The sequence below is a fragment of the Ooceraea biroi genome, chromosome 9 (genome assembly GCF_003672135.1).
Source record: "Ooceraea biroi isolate clonal line C1 chromosome 9, Obir_v5.4, whole genome shotgun sequence".
In the NCBI taxonomy this organism is placed as follows: domain Eukaryota; kingdom Metazoa; phylum Arthropoda; class Insecta; order Hymenoptera; family Formicidae; genus Ooceraea; species Ooceraea biroi.
Window position 1 is genome coordinate 14,590,085 of NC_039514.1, and position 17,389 is coordinate 14,607,473.

Below are 17,389 nucleotides of genomic sequence, written 5' to 3' on the forward strand. Positions count from 1 at the left end.
AAAATATAAAATATTTCATATAAAAAAGAATGCTCTTATACCTATGGATTTTATATTATATTATATAAATTTAATATATATTTTTAAAGAAGGAAAAATCTTCTCATGATACCTGCTTGTTTAACAAACGATCAAGCTCAATGTTTCAGCAACAAAATAATGATTCTAACAAAGAAACTTATCTAAAGATTGTCAATTAATTAGCAGTGTCCAACTAAAGCGGCATAACTACTGGCTAGCGGCATTCTACGAATAATAATTTTCATTGAAACTCCCTGACCTGGCACAATATTAAGCCGTTTTACATTTATCTCCTTCTTAACTTCTCAATAACAAGCATAACGAGTGTACGAGAGTACGAAATTACGAGCTACAATCGCATAATCGCGCAACGGCGAACAACTGTGCGGAAACACGCGATCTTTTTCGACAGTGTAGTCGAACATCACGTTCCTCCTGATGTCCGCGATTCAATGTCGTGAGAAATAATTGAGGGCAAGTGGAACGAGACCCGCGTTGCGACGCGCCGTGCTTCGCTCATGGCATCGCAAAGCGTCCCTCGCGGATCATCGGTCTGTGAAATTGCGTTGCTCCCCCGTGCCCCGCATGGAGGGAACGACTTTTATTATGCATGGTGCTTGCACAGTTAATAAACATCTCAAGTCCTCTCCATTTTGAATCAGTTTCTGCTATTACTGCACGATTCACCTAGGACTCGCTAACGGTGTTGGTCATCGGGACGTGCAATTTCTTAAGTGCATTTTCAAGTGAGCAAGTACTCAATCGTCATAAGTGTCTTCAAACCGTTCTAATGCAAATGGAGTAATTTGCGGTAATTTCATGTAACAAACTGCTCCATTTTATGAAACAGTTACTTGATCGTCAAAGACATTTTTTCCGTTTCCGTTTCCGTTAATTTTCTTGATTAAGATATTAGAATAATATACTTACTGTATCAGAAGAATCTTGATTTTTTTATATAAAATACATATTTAATTACATATTAAATAAAATACATATTTTGTGTGAAATTGTTTTAGCATTTGGCTTGCTCCAAAATTGATTGATAAATCAAAATAACAATTTTTTCGAAAAAATTTGTCCAGTCGACGTAAGTGTACGGCATACACTGTACGCGCGTGAGTCAAAGAAGATGTATCGTTTCCCACGCGATCGCGATGGCTGGATACAAGAGTTCATCATGAGTGATGAATAATCGACTACTGTTATAATAATCGACGTGCACGAAAACGTATCTAACGGTTGCATGACACACATCGTCTATCCATTCCATCCAAAGCACGGCGCAATTTCACTCTCTCCCTTAAGGCAAGACAACATTTAATTAACAGCCATTTATTGACAATGAAAATAGATTACAAAATAACGAAACCTCTTAACGGTCGTACAAACGTTTGCTACATTATCTAAGAAAGCGCCGAAAATATTTGATCACATGTGAAATTATATAGTACATTACGACACAATTAATTTCTACTTAGATTTATGTTTCGCGTCAAGGACATTAAAAGCTTCTCTTTGCTGGTGCGCGCAGCGATCGATGAGCACTGATCGATTAGTATCATGTGGAATCACGGATTACACGGTTTAACACGAAAGGAGAGAGGCACTTGCTCGGATATCCATCCATATTTCTCACATCACCGGTGTCCCGTTCCATTGTATCAGGGCATCCTGCCACCTTTGATGCAGCGTGGAACAATAAGTGGAAGAGATGATACCTTGAATTCTGCGCTGTTTTCAGGCAACGCTCGAGTGACCACGCGCATACCGCGTGATCACTTTGTAATTGATAAAATAATGGAAATCTTAGATTGTTTCTTCGGCAAAATATTTTTAGAATTATTATGTAGCAATCAAAAAAGTATATTTTATTATTAAAATTAAATTGTGTTTAACTTCACTGCACTGAGTTTGGAATATATGATATGTATTCAAATGTATCACGCAGTGATCATCCACTATTTGAAGCAGTTCGTTTATCAAAAATCTTCTATGCAAAGTCAAATATTTTTGTGAGGAGAGCAAAATTTATTTGAGCACGCTTGTATTTATTATATAATACTGACTTGGATCGAATGAGTTTCTCTAACGGTGTTGCAGCGATATCCGCGGCTTCCATTGTTGCGTCTGATCCCCCGGAAGCCTCATTTGCCCTGGTGTCCACCGTCAACGTAGCGTGACTGCCGCCGCAGGTGAAATATTGGACCTCGAATCTTTAACGTGTGCAGAGTAGGTAATATTTCTCTGCGCCCTCAACAACTATTATACTTGGAAAATTATTTTTCTGTTTATGGCATAAAACAGGAAACACGTTCCAGAGATTGTCCCCCGTAACACATAAGCTATAATAAAATTGCTCTTCCACTCATAAATTTGATTATTTACATCGTAAGAAAGGACTGATTTTATTACTAGGTGATAGCAAATGAAATATATATGTGATGTATGCGCTTACCGCCGTTCCGCGTGGTAGTTCCTTAGCAATTCACGATTCGTGTTGAATAGCACGCCATGATGACCGAGACAGAGAGTCACCCATATCGGAAGAGTGGGCGTCTTTAAACGAGAACCCGGCTGTTTGCCTACGTTGCTATCGCCTTCGTGCACCAGGAATCCCACCTCGCTTCTTATGAGAACACCCCATTGCGGTACGGCCTTTTAAAGTTAATTATATTAAATTATCGATAAATTAATCAGGTTAATTACATTAATTTATTTTATGTGCCTACATGGTATAAATAATTTTTAATAAATTATTTAAGTATTAAAGACAAATTTGTCTTTAATATTTGAAATTGTAAGACAATTTTGATATGATTTATAGAAATTATAGTAAGAAACATAATTGTGGATGTAAATTTGTTAACGTTAAGAGATTAAATTATAGTAAGTAGAAAGACGGCTTACATATGTATTTTCATCGCCAACGTGAAGTACTCCATTATGAAGATGTGGAGAAACACGACCGGTTAGAATAAAGACGACGATGCTGATCGGGCCTTCTTCCGAGCATCCACCGAGGATTGATGACTTCGGATCTTCCAAATCGTTCTGAACTCTAATTAAATCGAATATTTGAATTAATTGATCTATATTTTATTTGATTGTCCAACTAAGATAATACAACGTAAACTACAATAATTCTAACTTATTTATAACTGAATTAAAGTAATATTAATAAAAAGAAACGAAAAAAACTTCGTACTTGGAAAGACCTCTCGAGAGTACTGCACTGTACAAAAGTAACTTCGCACCAGGTCCGCCTTCGTCATGAAACTGCAAAGTGATATCGAGATGTGAATCAAGAGATATAATTTTTGTGATAAATTCATAATTAACTTTACACAATTTCATATTTTATTATAAAGAAGAATATTGATTATTATTCTTATTTTAATCATAAAAAGAAATTAATTTTACTTCTTACATAATTCTATATATAGATTTAATAGCAGAATGAAAAGCGACTAAAATTTTAACAGAAATAATGTTTCTTCATTTAAATAATATTCGACATTAAATCTGTAAAGCACTTCAAAGTTTCCCAACGTAAATACTCACCAGGTACAAATATCTCTTGATGAATATCTCGAGATCCTCCAAGGAGTTAAACTCGAAGAGGTGTAGCTAGTATATAAAGCAACCTTTCAGAGAATGCAGTTGAATCTGATAATGCCGTAGAAAATACATTATCAACTACGCCGTGTCAAAAAAATGTATCGCGTTTACGCGATCGCACTAACACACTTGGCAAAGTATCAGTGCTCTAATTTGACATATATGTTGTTTCGTCGCACGTTAATTGCACGTTAATTGCACGAGAAAGTGTAGATTTCACCGTGTTACGCATTTACGAAGTAGAAGCGAAATGGATGCACGAGGGCGTAACTAAAATATTTTATGAAATGAAGACATTAATTTTGTCATACATTCATCTCTTTATCTCAATCGTGATCTGAACTTTCGGCTGTTATTAACTAAATACGAAAATTGTGCAGCGTATATTAATTAAAATTGCCAATTACGAGCACAAGCTTTCTAAATATATAGCTTGCATTTGCTTAACTATAAAGATGAATGTACAGTGTAGTTTTAGCAGTAATTTTCCAATGACTTCAGCTAATTACTGCTGCGGAAGATGGTAAAAGGGTGAACGTACCGTTTCTGTTAATCCATCTTGAAAGTAATGTACGCTATGCTGAATATATGGTGTGTCCTGTGGCAGGGCCACCACGGCCTTTGGCACGGTGTTACTGACGACATTTGGGCACGTGGACACGGAGAAGCCACCGGCGCAACGCCAAATGATCTCTGCTATCGCAGAAGTCAGTACTTCGATCTGTCGATCGTACGTAGGTTTCAACAGGCTGCAATCGAAAACAATTTTCTTTATGATTTAACTCAGCGTAATTATGTATTACACATGAACATAATTTTTCCATAATCATGGATATATTTTAATAATATTAAATATTGATATTTATTTTATTTAATTAATGATATTTATTTTATTTAATCAATTAGTATTTATTTTATTTAATTAATTGGTATTTATTTTATTTAATTAATGGTTTTGAAGTGAATATATTTTATGTTTTACTATATTTATTAGTTTATTATTATGTTTCTAAGTAATAAAGATCTCATTTATGTGATAATGAAATGGCATATGTATTGCTTGAAGGTACTTACGCTTCGGGACCTGAGCGCAAGTCTTGTCTGTCGCACTTAAATAAAAAGTGTTTCAACATAACAGCTTGTACTGCAGTGACGAGGCCTCTCGTCGTGTTCCTGGGTGCTCTCAGTCCAAACGCCAAACTTTGCCCATATGGTCGAAGAGTCAGCCCGGTCCTTGCCCATTCGGCCTTAGGCGGACTCGCGCAAGAACCAAAGACCAACGTCCTCAAAGCCTACAATGATACAGTAAGTAATTATTACAATATATATTAATTACCTAATAAATAAATTAATAAATTAATTTTTTTAAGAAATTCTTTTAATAAATTAAATTTTTCTAAGCAGAGATCTTTGAAAGTTATTCAAATTTGTAAGATTTTTTAGACTTATAATTGTTATACATGTAGAGATTACCATGCATGTTTCTTCTTCTATGGGTTGTCCGCCAATCACCGGCGTTTTTGGGAGAGCTCTTGTGTTACGTGGGTAAAGTATTCTTTCTGAAAACAAGACAATATTTTATTCTCAAATGCTATTTAAGGAATAAGATAGATCCTGATGCTAAGCGCTTCTTTACACCTGGATACAGCTCGTCGGGTTCGGCCATGAGAGCGGCACATCGAGCTGCTCGAGTCGACAACAACATTTTGCTTGTGATATCCCCAAAGCTGTGGTATTAAGAGCACTTGAAATATGTTATTTGATTATTTTATAATATTACAATTTGGCTATTAAAAACAAACATTACACTTATGTTATGCAGATAAATCTTTAAAGATGGAAACAATTTAACATATATGTAAAATCTCATTAATTAAATAAATCTTCAACTTCTTGTATTCAACGATGTCGTTTACTTTGTGATATCCACAAAGTGATGAAGTTGAGAAGCAAGATTGCGAGGATGACTCCTCTTCAGGTGACTCCGCCAGAGCAGTTGTCACCCGATGTTACCGGTTGGATATCGGATATCAATTGCGATCGTCTCGGAATCCGCACATTCCTTTATATAGGCTTTGATATTCGATGCTTATGCGTGCAGGCATCTCGCGAAATACGTCGCGGCGGGACCGATTGTGCACGAAAGGTGTCAATTCGAATGTTCAAAAGGCGACACGCTGACTTGGGGGCGATAGACATGCCCTACTAATGTCTATTTGTCACGTCGCATTCCGAGTCGGGATTTAAACGCACGTAAGTGCAACTATGAGCGTAACTCAGGCAAAGACCCTTCATCGAGAAGGAAAAAAGAAACAAACGAGAAGAAAGAAAGAAAGAAAACCTAGAAGAGTGGATTGAAAAATGGATTGAAAAAAATTTTCAACCCTTTGCATGCCACCGAATTACGTTTTTACGATACATTTTTGTATCATATTTTACTTTCCTTCAGCTTGCGTGAGTATTATCGCACGTCATTGTCCAGATTGCCATTAACCAAGAAGCTGAAAGAGGCGAAGGGCGAAGTTAAGACTGGCAAAGGGTGAAAGACCGTTTAAATTTCTCGGCGGAGTGAACGAGGCGCAAAAAAAAGAAAATTAGTTACGCCGCTGCATGTAACAGCAGCCGAAGTTATTCAGGCTCCCATGTTTCTCGTGCTTGAGTTACACGGTAAATATTCTACGTGGCGTAAGTGCTTTACCCGCCGATGAAGTTTAACGTAACTGTTTACACATAACGTGTAGAATATAGGTGTGCTTCAGGGTCTTTAGACTTTTCGCGTGTACGTCGAACATCAAAGCGAACGCCAGAGGTAAGGTAAGATGGGGTAAATCGGGGGGCAAGGTTCCCGTTTTCTTGGAACAGCTAATCGATTATTAAATGGAGCCTTGACGAGCTTGATGGAAGACTAATATAGGGACGTAATAATGTCAATCGTGCAATATATGTTTGCAGTGTAATTAATCGGCGTCATGTATAATATTTTATATTCAATGATACCAAGATAAAACTTAAAGCATCGGTTGCAATAAAGGTGTAACTTTGCATTTTTTAATATTAAAAACTAGTATCTTATAGATGAGAAGATAGATACAAAAATAGCATAGTATTTTCTTTAAATAAACATCGGTTGAAATCAAGATACAACTATTATTTTGCATTCTTGTGTTAAAAAAACAGTATTTTGTGAAGACAGAAAATATTATAGCATTTTTTTCTCAACAGACGAGGGATAGTTGCTGAAACAAAGATGCTCACGAAAGTATGGGTTGCAAGATATGTCTCTATCTGAACTTTTCGATTTGATAGTACGCCATAAATAATATAGCTCGATTGAATTTTGAGAGAGCGATCACGGGGGTGGTAACAGAGCTGCCACAATCGGCCATTTTTGGACGACGGGGACGTATATACGTATATATCATTTCGACACGGCCTTTCGACTACTCCGTGGCTCGAAGCCGATCGCGTGTTCGCGTGCAATCAAGATATCGGATTACGAATTCGCGCCGGAACAGTCATCTGCATTTGGCGATTGCACACCCCGATATATCGTGTTCCTAATTTACATATGCGAGGTGCTTCTCGAGGAGGCATACCTATCGATCTATTCGACCATTTACGTTCTTGCAGCGTACACGACTTGCAAGGTGCACGGAGTTAGTCCTTGATTATATTTTTATTCCGAATACGCTGTGTTTTCTCAAGTTTTATATTTTAAGCCCGTTTTTAGACTATGCAATATATTGCGCTAGATTAGACGCAATTTTTGCTGCAAGAATTGCTTGCCGTTAAATTGTATTGTGTTTTGTACTGTAAATTTTATTTCACGCAAGATTCGCGTAATATACACTTGTATACGCAATATGTACAAACTGAAAACACGGAGGAACGTATCAGTTATACATATACTACTAAAACGGGCTTTAGATTAAAAATATTATAAGTATTTGTAAAATTCGCTTGTTAATTTCAGGTAAAACTCATAATTTTTTTATGTGATATCGACTTTACGAAATTCAAAAGAATACTTAAGTATGCTTTTAAATGTGTTCCTAAGTGGTTCTTAATTTTAAATATGTGAATTAAATATGTGATAAAAATATTGATGTAATAAATATATGTATATTTATATTTTATAGAAAATATATAATTAAAATATTCTTAAATCTAATTTTTATTTTTCAGAGGAAAATTATAATCTCATATCACAAAGCGTGATACGTGTAATAATATGATAGTATCGTGATATAGAATTTAAATATGCATTGTAGTATATAACGTATTGTTATAATAAGTATAATATTATAATAAATGGAAAATCTGAGTCTATACAAATTTAAATGCTCTCTTCTGAAACCTAAAGAATTCGTACCTTTGTCCCGGAGATAAGGAGGTAACTTCTCCTTCCGCATCTCTCTGCAGTGTCGCTTACCGCAAATGGGTGTCGCGTTCACTAAAGCGGCTTCCTTCTCTTCCGACACGTCGGATGCAGATTCTGCCATTTTTGAGGCTGGTTTCCGTATTCTCGCACAAAATTTTTATTTAAACACACGATTCTACCGATTTACCGTATTTTAAACCACCAATAAGAATCACTGCTGGACACCATTCTATTTTTTTTTATGTCAGCAGCAACCGAGTATTGAATTCATGCGATAAAACATCTCTTCGGGCCGGGAAGTGCGCTCATTCTTCCGCTTCATGCGTGAGATTTATGGTCCACAACCTGCCGCAATTCGACAGTCCATAAAATGCCGTTCATCACTCACAAAGCGATCGCTCGTTAATCGGCTTTCGCAAGAACGCGTCGATTTGCTGCAGCACTCTCACTGTTTTTTCATTCTGCTCGCCAAAAGCGGAATGACGAGATACAAGAAACATGACGTGTCTTGTCCATGATTTCTCTCGATGTCAATTCTCTAGTAATTAATATCGGGACTCAATCGTGTGCCCGTAAAATTTCAAATGCGAAACTCTGCGTATCCCGGTAAACTTCAAAGTTCCCGGTGGTTCGAACATAGCATGCTGCGAGCAGCGAAACTTGCGTAACAGAAATATTTACGAAAGTAACACTGTTTGTACTCCCATTGACTTGCGATGACTGACAGACTGCTGCTAAACGTACGGCCAGAAATAATAACTCTAACTAACACCTCCAAGTTGACTCAGCTTAGCACACCGCGCAACGTTCTATACAGGGTGGCCGGAAAAGGGTATCGAACACGATAATTTTGCCTCGTAGTGAGTAGTGTCATATATTTTAGCTATATAAATAAAAATAAGATAAATTTTTAACCACGATTCAAAGAGCATCTAATCTTGCAAGATGATATTTTAGAAACAATTGGTTAATGTCTATTAATATGTTATTTAAAATAATTATACTGCTCGAAGCAAGCATTAGATTAAATTACATAATAAAAAACGAACAATATTTTTATTGAAATTTGCTTCTTTTTGCGCACAGAAGTTGTTTATATTTTTAATTTCTCACAGTCACCAAGTTTTTAATTAAATATTTTCAATGACAGAATTCTTTGGAAACAAATCGACATAATTTTAAGATTTAAATATTTTAAATGACAGAATTCTTTTAAAACAAATCGAGATAATTTAAATACGATATTTACGATTGATTACAATAATCGTCGATAATAAGAGAATTCAATTACAAGATATTGGAGATGTAAAATAGATGTGTCAAGGAGGGATATTATTTAACAGATTATGATGGATATCTATCGCGGTTGAAGGAAATTGTTCGTCTAATTGTTACACGTGTACTGACAGCCCTGACGTGCCCGAATCACGCTTTTATACCTGCGTAGCACCTGGTATACACCTATTCTACTTGAACCACTGTATTCCTCACAGATGTACGGAATACGTGGTTCGTCTTATCTTATAGATCTATCGGGGCTGCGCATCTTTGCATGCGTTTCGTGCTCTCGTGCTTCTCGCCCGCGCTTTACAGACAATCGGAAATGAAGTTGCAGCCAGAAACGGCTTTAATCCAATTGCGGCTGTAAAAAAAAGAAATTGGGGCACTTGCATTTCTCCCCGATGGCTATAAGATGGAAGTAGGAGGCATGATTCGCTCCATTATACGAGAGCACGTCGTGAATTGTTCCGTTAATTACAAAGTTACGTGAAAGTGAAGCGATGAAGTACTTAATTGTTACATCTTGTTGTACGTACTCGTGCCGAGATACGAAGTTCCGCGCAACAACTGTTGTAACCGTACTAAATTGATTAAAATGCAGTTTGCGCATTGCGTGATGCATTAAAGTATGAAATAAACTAATAAGTAAGATCCTTGGAGCACAAGCTGATCAGGTTTTCACGCACAGGGGATAACGAGGGAGCCGAAGAATCGTTAAAATTGATTTCCACCACCCTCTCCGGACGAACTTATCGCTCGTTCCTAATTGCCAATTTCCTGGCCATCGCAAGCTCGCGCTCGTACGAGCGTAAGTTCAAGTTCGCGTTCTGAAATAGATGTGCACCACCCCGTGCGGCCTCCGAAGATGTACCAGTGAGGGGTGCGATCTCGGGTATGTGTCTGCGTGTGTGTGCGCGCGCCTAGCACACCCATACCATCATGATGTCGGCGCGAATATGAAATTGGACGGCTAAAACCGTCTGGCATAGTACCAGGAGCGGTGCGATGCATGCACACGTGCAAGCACACCGGAACGAACGAGAGGCGAGCTTAATGATCGATCAGCTCCGCGCGGCTTACGCCAGGCGAGACCGAGATCGTATATCGCGCAGATGATCGATCGTTGACGCGTGCTTTGAAAAATGAAAATCTTTTCGAGGAGAACAGTTTTTTGCGTTTTTAAAAATATGCCATAACTTGCCATACAGATTGGATGGAATAAAATGTGACGTAGGTAAAGAGCGTTCAGCGCGCGTTTCTCTCGTGTTTGCAAATCCATTGCGAAGCTGTTTGCTACGTACCCTTCGACGTTTCGATCCATCGAGATGCAGAGCTTGCTATTGAAACCACATTTGCCACTGTGCTCAGTCTCTTCTTCTGTCTTCCACGCGCCGTGGAATTCGCTGCACTATGAGAACATTTTTTTATTTACTAAAAGCTTGTATATATGTTTGATTTATAAGGATTTTATATTATGTGAAAAATTGATACGCAGCAGAATGCATATTCTTTTAATAATAATATTTATTTTACTTTAATACTTTTATTTTAATTTTATTTTAATACTTTTAATAATAATACTTATATTTAAATTAATAATATATGTTCAGAATAAAATGTGTTTCTGTTGTTCATGTAATAAATAATTATAAATAAATGATTATAAATAAGAAATAAAATGCATATATAATATATTGTAACACTTTTAATAAATTATGTGCAGAAATTGCAAGCCTAGAAAGATATTTCCAGATAAATTTTAAGACGTAATTTCCTGTAATGTAACGTAACCTAAAATTACACTCAATTTTATAAAAATTGTGTTAAAGTGCAATTTATTTGAACAATTCTTGTTACAATAAAAAATCAAACTTTTCTTTATTCAATTCTCTGCAATATAATATAAGTTCAATCTACGCCAAGAAAACTTTTTATCAAAATTACCTTATTGATCCCTTCATTCTACTTCAAACTTTCACTGGTTGGGAACGAATGTAATATCTATGTAAAGGACGCTGTTGATTCGTAGTCGCTTGATTAGTAAATTTTTTATTACGCAGAGTATCGAGTTTTCAAAATCGAGACAACCATCGGCCCGAGCAATATCGCACCTTCAGCGTAAATAACAATCCCATCGCGACGGAGAAACTTGATTCCAGGTTGAACCAGTTTCCAGGGCGGTTTTCGTGATTCGGACTAATAGAAGCTTCACCTCAGGCGAGTGCATGTCTACCTAATGGTAACACTCCAATTCTAGAGAACACTGTCTTTGGCATACTTCCATGTGGAGCGTTGCATAAGGTGTACTTAGCCCTTCGCCATTCCGCAGCCCTAGCTATTATGTGCATGAATGGTAACGTTGAACTGAATTGAACTGCGTGACTCGTCCGAAGAATAATTGCTTAATTACACAAACAGAGTACAATACGCAGACACATACATCGTGTATATTTATCAACAGAAACATATATTTGTTTTACATGCAATATATATATTATTAAACTTTTTAATTTTACAATTCCTTTATTCTCTATTGTTCCTTTATTTATATTCTCTAATATTTCTTAATACTCTTATTCTATCTCATTTTTATTTTATATAATTTATGAAAATTATTTAATTAATACTATAATCACGAAATATTATTGAATAATTAATTAATTTTTTCTTATACATATATAAGTTCTTATAAAAAAATGCATTGTTCACTTTACAATACAATGCAATAATTATATTAATATTATAATATCGTTTGATTTAATAAAACACTTTAATATATTAATAAAAAATTGTTACCATAGACATACGTATAAATTGATAAACTTGTATATACAGTGCTTATATTATGTACGTGCATAAACGTAACAGTAATTTAATAGAAAGGATGACTATATGCTCGATATTCATAGTCGGATCTTATATTTAACAATAAGACCGTCTTAAGTTCATCTGCAGATGCTATGGATCATTTTATTGGCTATAGAGTATCTGAAGATACACTTAAGACAGTCTTAAATATAAGATCGAACTATGAATACCAGCCAAAATGACTCGCGCGTTTCAGGTTATTCAAAATTTGAATATAGCGCTTCAATCGTTAGCGAGCTGTAATATTCGTAGTTAAACGCGCGTGTTGGAAGTGCGTAGTCGCGTCGCTCGTAATAGTTTTGAAGTTTTGACTAGAAAGCTATGCAAAAATCCGAGATTTCACGTAATGTGTCTGCATTAAAGTTCTTTGTTATATTGATATTATACTACATATGCCGAAAAACTCGTTGCATAAAACAAAGACTTGGAAAGTCTCAAGTCGGTTTCGGAAAACAAGTGAGGTTTGGAAACATATATTTCCAGGATTAGTAGTTTGCTTATTATAGTTTTTCTCTTGCGAAGGTTTATTAAAATATCAGATATTTAAGATGTAGAATGTTTAAGATAATTAGACTTACAAAGATATGAGAGTTGGAAGAACAATCTAGAGGTTTCTAATGAAATGAAATTTGATTGTATCAACGCAACGGTCAAAAGTTTTTCAGTCGGCCATTTTATCACGTTCTGAATTACGCATTCGTAGAAAAAATTACATAAAATTAGAGATGGAATCAACAACTGATTTATATCACAAATGTATTATAATAAATCTCTTAAGCAACTATATATAACTATATAAAGTAATATATCAATATATACGTAATAACGAACGTATTTATATTATTTAATATTTATTGATTCAATATTTATATTTATAAAGAATTTAATATTTATATATTACGTAGTTTATATTATTTAGTAAATGTACTAAAAAGCTACATTTATTTATTATTTAATATACTAAAGCAACAGGATGATTCCAAATTTTTTCTTTGCACATATGTACGTTATAAAATTATTTTTATACTTATAAAACTCACAATATATATCTACATATGTACATGACAGTATTACAATGTTTTTCATTGTCATAAGGGAATTTTTTTACAGAAACATACTACACGGCGTATTACAAAAATAATTTAATTCATACAAAAAATGTTCACAGCACAATCAATTATACAATATTCAAACAAATCGGGCTATAAATACCAAACGTTATTTAATTTTGGGAATGAAGCTTAACTTGATATTGTTGGTATCAGACATGTGATCTGTATAAACATTAAAGTATGTTATCAAGTTTGGTTATTGGGTAAGAAGTTTGAAGCCGCATTTTCTGTCACTTTAATTCTCGTTTCGACATTTTAACATTTTAATCCGCTTCATCAGGGGGCGAGACGTAATCTGATACTTCATGATATGCTGTATCACGTCTTGGATTTTTTTACAATGGTTTTTCGTTGCTTTGGACGTTTGTTCGACTGCTCCGACTGCTTCGAGTCTTCCTGAAACTCGTACTTTTGTGCCAGCTTCTCTCTAATGAGCAAACCCTTAATGAGCTTTTTCCAATTGCCGTAAATCCTTTTCTCCCTTTTCTCGGTGGCGCGTTTAGCTGCCTCGTATTGCTCCGCTTCCCAAGCGTCTCGTAACGTGTCTTCGTATTCGGCGCATACAACAAAGCCTTCAGTGGCTGGCACGGCGCCCATACAACCGAAATTGAAACCCACCACAGCGGTCGCGCAATCTATGTTCAATTTTCGGGCGATGCGATTCAATCCTGGAACTGTGAGAGGATTCGTTTGTTACATAATGCACTGCGATACTGCATTTTTGTTTCTTAATTTCTTTAATATAATATAAACCAGTGGAATAAACAACATTTTGAGAAAAATATTACAATTAAAATATCGGAGATAGACGAATACGATATACTTACGATTTATGTGTACTGTGCCCTTCGGAAGCATACATTTCTTAAACAAATCCACATTTCCGTATTCATTGCGAGGCACAATGCCGTTCTTAGCCTCTGGCGGCTCGTAGTCCATGGTTTGCCATTCTCCAAACAGTTCTAGCGCAGAGTCCTTCAGCCGCATACCTGAAAGCTGCGCAAAATTTTTGTTTCTCAGTCTTTCTCAGGCAAATAACAGCTTCGCGGTAAAATGTGTTTGTAAATCGATTTCGAACAAGGAAGCGCAGCTTTCTTCTTTTCTCTTTCTAGATTAGCAATTCTCCGCGCACTCTTGCTACTCGGAATTGCGCTATTTGCGAGATCTTTCTTTGAATCTGTTTTTTTAGTATCTGGCTTCAATTCTTTGACAGTTTTCTTAATTTTTCTTAGCCTTAGGCAATAACTCGTTGAACATTTTTACAGGCGGTGGGTTGAGAGATACTATTAGTGCAACTTTACCTTGTCATATTTTGGCAGTGCCTTGACTATCTTGTAGGGATCTTGTTTCGGCTTAACTACTCGAGCCTTCTTCAGCCAGGTTTCCCGCGAGCACAGCGTGTGTACGCAGTATCGCGAGTAGATCGCTTCGCCGGTTTTCAAATGCCCGAGCGGTACGCAATCCGGTGGGTACAGGGCTTCATATTTGAGTAAATGCCTGACCAGCACGTACAAGGGATGTCCTTTGCATTCGCTAATGGTTTTCGGCAGCGGCTGTTCCAATTCCCTGTGGAAATGGTTGTGCTTTGTCACAATTGCATTATTTTACTCGCTTTTAACAATTGCATCTCGATGTATCGACAATGTAAAACATATAAGTGACAAAAGAGAAATATACTTTTGCAGAAGCAATTCATCTTCCTGTCTGGACATGGCAGTCTCTCTTTCCAACCAGTAACTTAACGTTTCGGTCCACCATTTCTCGTCAATGCGCTGTTTACGCGTAACAGAAAGCCACCGCGGGCAATAGCGTCTTGTGACATCCTTTATTAGCCTCTCCGAGTTATATGCTATTACGTATAATACTGGCTTACTCGCTTTTTTCTGAAACATTACATGCACACACTATAATTAAATAAAAATTATTATTATTAATATTATAATTATATAATTAAATAAAAAAAATTGTTTTGTAAAGGATCGTGCAAGTTAGATGCTTTCTTATAGAGTATACTCACGTATATTTCAGCCACGCAGTCTACATTGGGATCTAATACATTTACACATATCCAACTATTTTTGGATTCCACATACACTTCGACCCATACATCTTGTCTCTTTTTCAATTTGTCATTATTGTCATCTTCTTCGTCATCCGTCGCTTCTTCCTTTTTCACATTTTTCCCTCTGGATTTAACAACTGTCTCCTTGTCAGCACGTTTCCGTTTTGATTTGTTGGATGATTTTTCCTTTTCCTCTCCTGAACTCGAGCTGGAGCTACTGCTTCGAGATCGTCTTTTGGAACGACTCGCTTTAGATCGATTACCTTCTGAACCAATATCATTCTCTCGTTTCGTTGCGACATTATGTGCCTTACTGGACCTTAAACGTTTCGAGGATAAAGTGGTAGCTGCTTTACTTGAACTTGTGGAAGCTGCTTTCACATTCTTCGAGGTGGAAGCACTTTGGACGCTTGTATCTTCCTTATCTAATTCCTTATCCTTATCTAACCTGTCTTTACGCTTTTTATCATATGAATACTTGGAACGGAGAATTTCCGCGGCCTTCTTCTTCGCTTCTAGATTAGCAATTCTCTGCGCACTTTTGCTATTCGGAATCGCGCTGCTATTTGTGAGATCTTTCTTTGAATTTGGTTTCTTAGTATCTGGCTTCGTTTCTTTGGCAGTTTTCTTAGTTCCATTGTTTTTCTTAGCTGTGTTAGCTTTAGGCAGTAGCTCGTTGAACAGTTTTACAGGCGGTGGGTTGAGAGATACTACTAAGCGACAATGTAAACCAATACCTCTCAGTATTGCCACATACAATATTACTAATTCCCTATAATTGTGAATCTTTTTCTCCTCTATACTTTTTAACAGTGTTTCCTTATTTATGATAACTTCACCATGACTGGATTCTATTGTGAATACATTCCTGAACCACCTTGTAAACTTTGCTAGATATGTCAAATCAAAATTCTTTTTTGGGTAATCCTTTATCGACATAAGGGAGATCGCTGTTGCCATCGTTTCAGGGTCATTTGCTTGGCAGTTCAGGTAGAATCCATATGCTAGCCAACACACCCGAGCCGTTTTCTCTACTATTATCTGATTGGCCTTCAGTTTCCTTCGTAGAATCGCAGCTAGGTCCGATTCCTTCTTTCCTGGCTTTTTCTTGAAGATCATACTCGTGCCTGGCAGAGTTATCTTTACACCTTCCTTAGGTATGGAATAATCGTCTGGCCGTTTAACATCTTCTGGTTCCTGTACATCGTCATCCGTGTCTTCATCATCCTTGTGGAAAGCTCCACTTTCTCCTTGCAGTAAAACCGCGTTTATCTCATCAGATATGTCTCTACGCTTCTTTTCAGTCTTGACTTTCTTGACCTGCGCAGCATCGTCCTTGGACGAGTGCTGCTCGGACTCCTGATTGTTGACATGGAACCTCTGCGTGGCTTCTAGATTCCTCACCACTTCCGAGAACAGCTCGATGCCATTCTCAGGAACACTCGTGAAATTGTCGTCGTCGCTGCTCTCCTCACTGCCACTCTTTGAGTCTACCTTGAGCTTGGACTTTGTCACTGGTTTTATCTGGAAGAAGCTCGCTGTCAGCTCGTCCTTCGGAGTGATACCAGTGAAATCGTTACTACTGTCGGAACCGTCGTCATCGGAATCACTCATACTGCGTGTTATCCTGCAGAATAGAATCTCTTCGTTTGTTTTCCGCTACTGTACATTTATTTCGTCATTCGTTATTATCATGTTTTACCTTGTTGGATTCTTTTATCCGTGAAATATAAATTTCCTTACCTCCGTATGCGCGAGATCGAAGATTGATTGATTTATGTCGTTGTGAAATACTTGAATAAATCAATATATAAACACGCAACACGTGACAGCACTTGCTTCCTCTTGCTCCTCTTATTGTTGTCTGCCTGTATCTGCCTGTTGGTCTGCCTTGGTTTGCTCTCTTGTCAAAGCACGGGGAACGCGCAAGAATGCGCCACCAGGCTCTATTTCTTGTTATCTTCATATGGTATATGGATTTAGTAGCAATCGTGTTGAAGTATACTAGTTTATCGATGGTCGTAAAGTAATACGTAGAGATTT

General features: G+C 36.7%; 2 protein-coding genes across 7 annotated transcripts; both read right to left on the minus strand.

Annotated features, from left to right (window-relative positions):
• Positions 1 to 1,340: 1,340 nt before the first annotated feature.
• LOC105276020 (inactive ubiquitin carboxyl-terminal hydrolase MINDY-4B) lies at positions 1,341 to 11,827 on the minus strand. 3 transcript variants are annotated; one of them, XM_011333334.3, is made up of 11 exons: positions 11,249 to 11,827; positions 10,606 to 10,712; positions 5,116 to 5,201; positions 4,717 to 4,934; positions 4,184 to 4,391; positions 3,586 to 3,651; positions 3,230 to 3,300; positions 2,932 to 3,082; positions 2,480 to 2,679; positions 2,091 to 2,237; positions 1,341 to 1,702 (listed from the first exon to the last, which is right to left on the minus strand). In XM_011333334.3, exons 1-11 carry the CDS (start codon positions 11,263 to 11,265, stop codon positions 1,657 to 1,659), a joined length of 1,317 nt encoding a protein of 438 aa, XP_011331636.2. In that variant the 5' UTR covers positions 11,266 to 11,827; the 3' UTR covers positions 1,341 to 1,656. The 3 variants fall into 3 exon arrangements, with proteins under 3 accessions (XP_011331636.2, XP_011331635.2, XP_011331638.2); XM_011333333.3 differs by lacking the exons at positions 10,606 to 10,712; positions 11,249 to 11,827 and adding exons at positions 8,015 to 8,757; positions 9,315 to 9,401; XM_011333336.3 differs by lacking the exons at positions 10,606 to 10,712; positions 11,249 to 11,827 and adding exons at positions 5,281 to 5,369; positions 5,450 to 6,220.
• A 1,472-nt stretch (positions 11,828 to 13,299) lies between these two features.
• On the minus strand, positions 13,300 to 17,249 carry LOC105276022 (DNA repair protein complementing XP-C cells homolog). Of its 4 annotated transcripts, none has more exons than XM_026972245.1 (6): positions 17,090 to 17,249; positions 15,302 to 16,973; positions 14,962 to 15,167; positions 14,586 to 14,850; positions 14,112 to 14,280; positions 13,300 to 13,958 (listed from the first exon to the last, which is right to left on the minus strand). In XM_026972245.1, exons 2-6 carry the CDS (start codon positions 16,958 to 16,960, stop codon positions 13,603 to 13,605), a joined length of 2,655 nt encoding a protein of 884 aa, XP_026828046.1. In that variant the 5' UTR covers positions 16,961 to 16,973; positions 17,090 to 17,249; the 3' UTR covers positions 13,300 to 13,602. The 4 variants fall into 4 exon arrangements, with proteins under 4 accessions (XP_026828046.1, XP_026828044.1, XP_026828045.1 ...); XM_026972243.1 differs by having other exon boundaries at positions 14,962 to 15,188; XM_026972244.1 differs by having other exon boundaries at positions 14,962 to 15,188; positions 15,302 to 17,008; positions 17,090 to 17,246.
• Between the last annotated feature and the right edge of the window lie 140 nt (positions 17,250 to 17,389).

What these genes read in the sequence shown, in the direction of transcription:
- LOC105276020 (XM_011333333.3), bottom strand. Translation starts at nt 8,144, where the DNA reads ATGGCAGAATCTGCATCCGACGTGTCGGAAGAGAAGGAAGCCGCTTTA. An exon ending in TAGAAGAAGAAACATGCATG is followed by an intron (nt 4,935 to 5,115) that starts GTAATCTCTACA and finishes GTATCATTGTAG; the next exon opens with GCTTTGAGGACGTTGGTCTT. An exon ending in TTGCGCTCAGGTCCCGAAGC is followed by an intron (nt 4,392 to 4,716) that starts GTAAGTACCTTC and finishes TTTCGATTGCAG; the next exon opens with CCTGTTGAAACCTACGTACG.
- LOC105276022 (XM_026972243.1), bottom strand. Translation starts at nt 16,960, where the DNA reads ATGAGTGATTCCGATGACGACGGTTCCGACAGTAGTAACGATTTCACT. An exon ending in ACTGCGTGGCTGAAATATAC is followed by an intron (nt 15,189 to 15,301) that starts GTGAGTATACTC and finishes ATTTAATTATAG; the next exon opens with TGTGTGCATGTAATGTTTCA. An exon ending in GGGCACAGTACACATAAATC is followed by an intron (nt 13,959 to 14,111) that starts GTAAGTATATCG and finishes ATCCTCTCACAG; the next exon opens with TTCCAGGATTGAATCGCATC.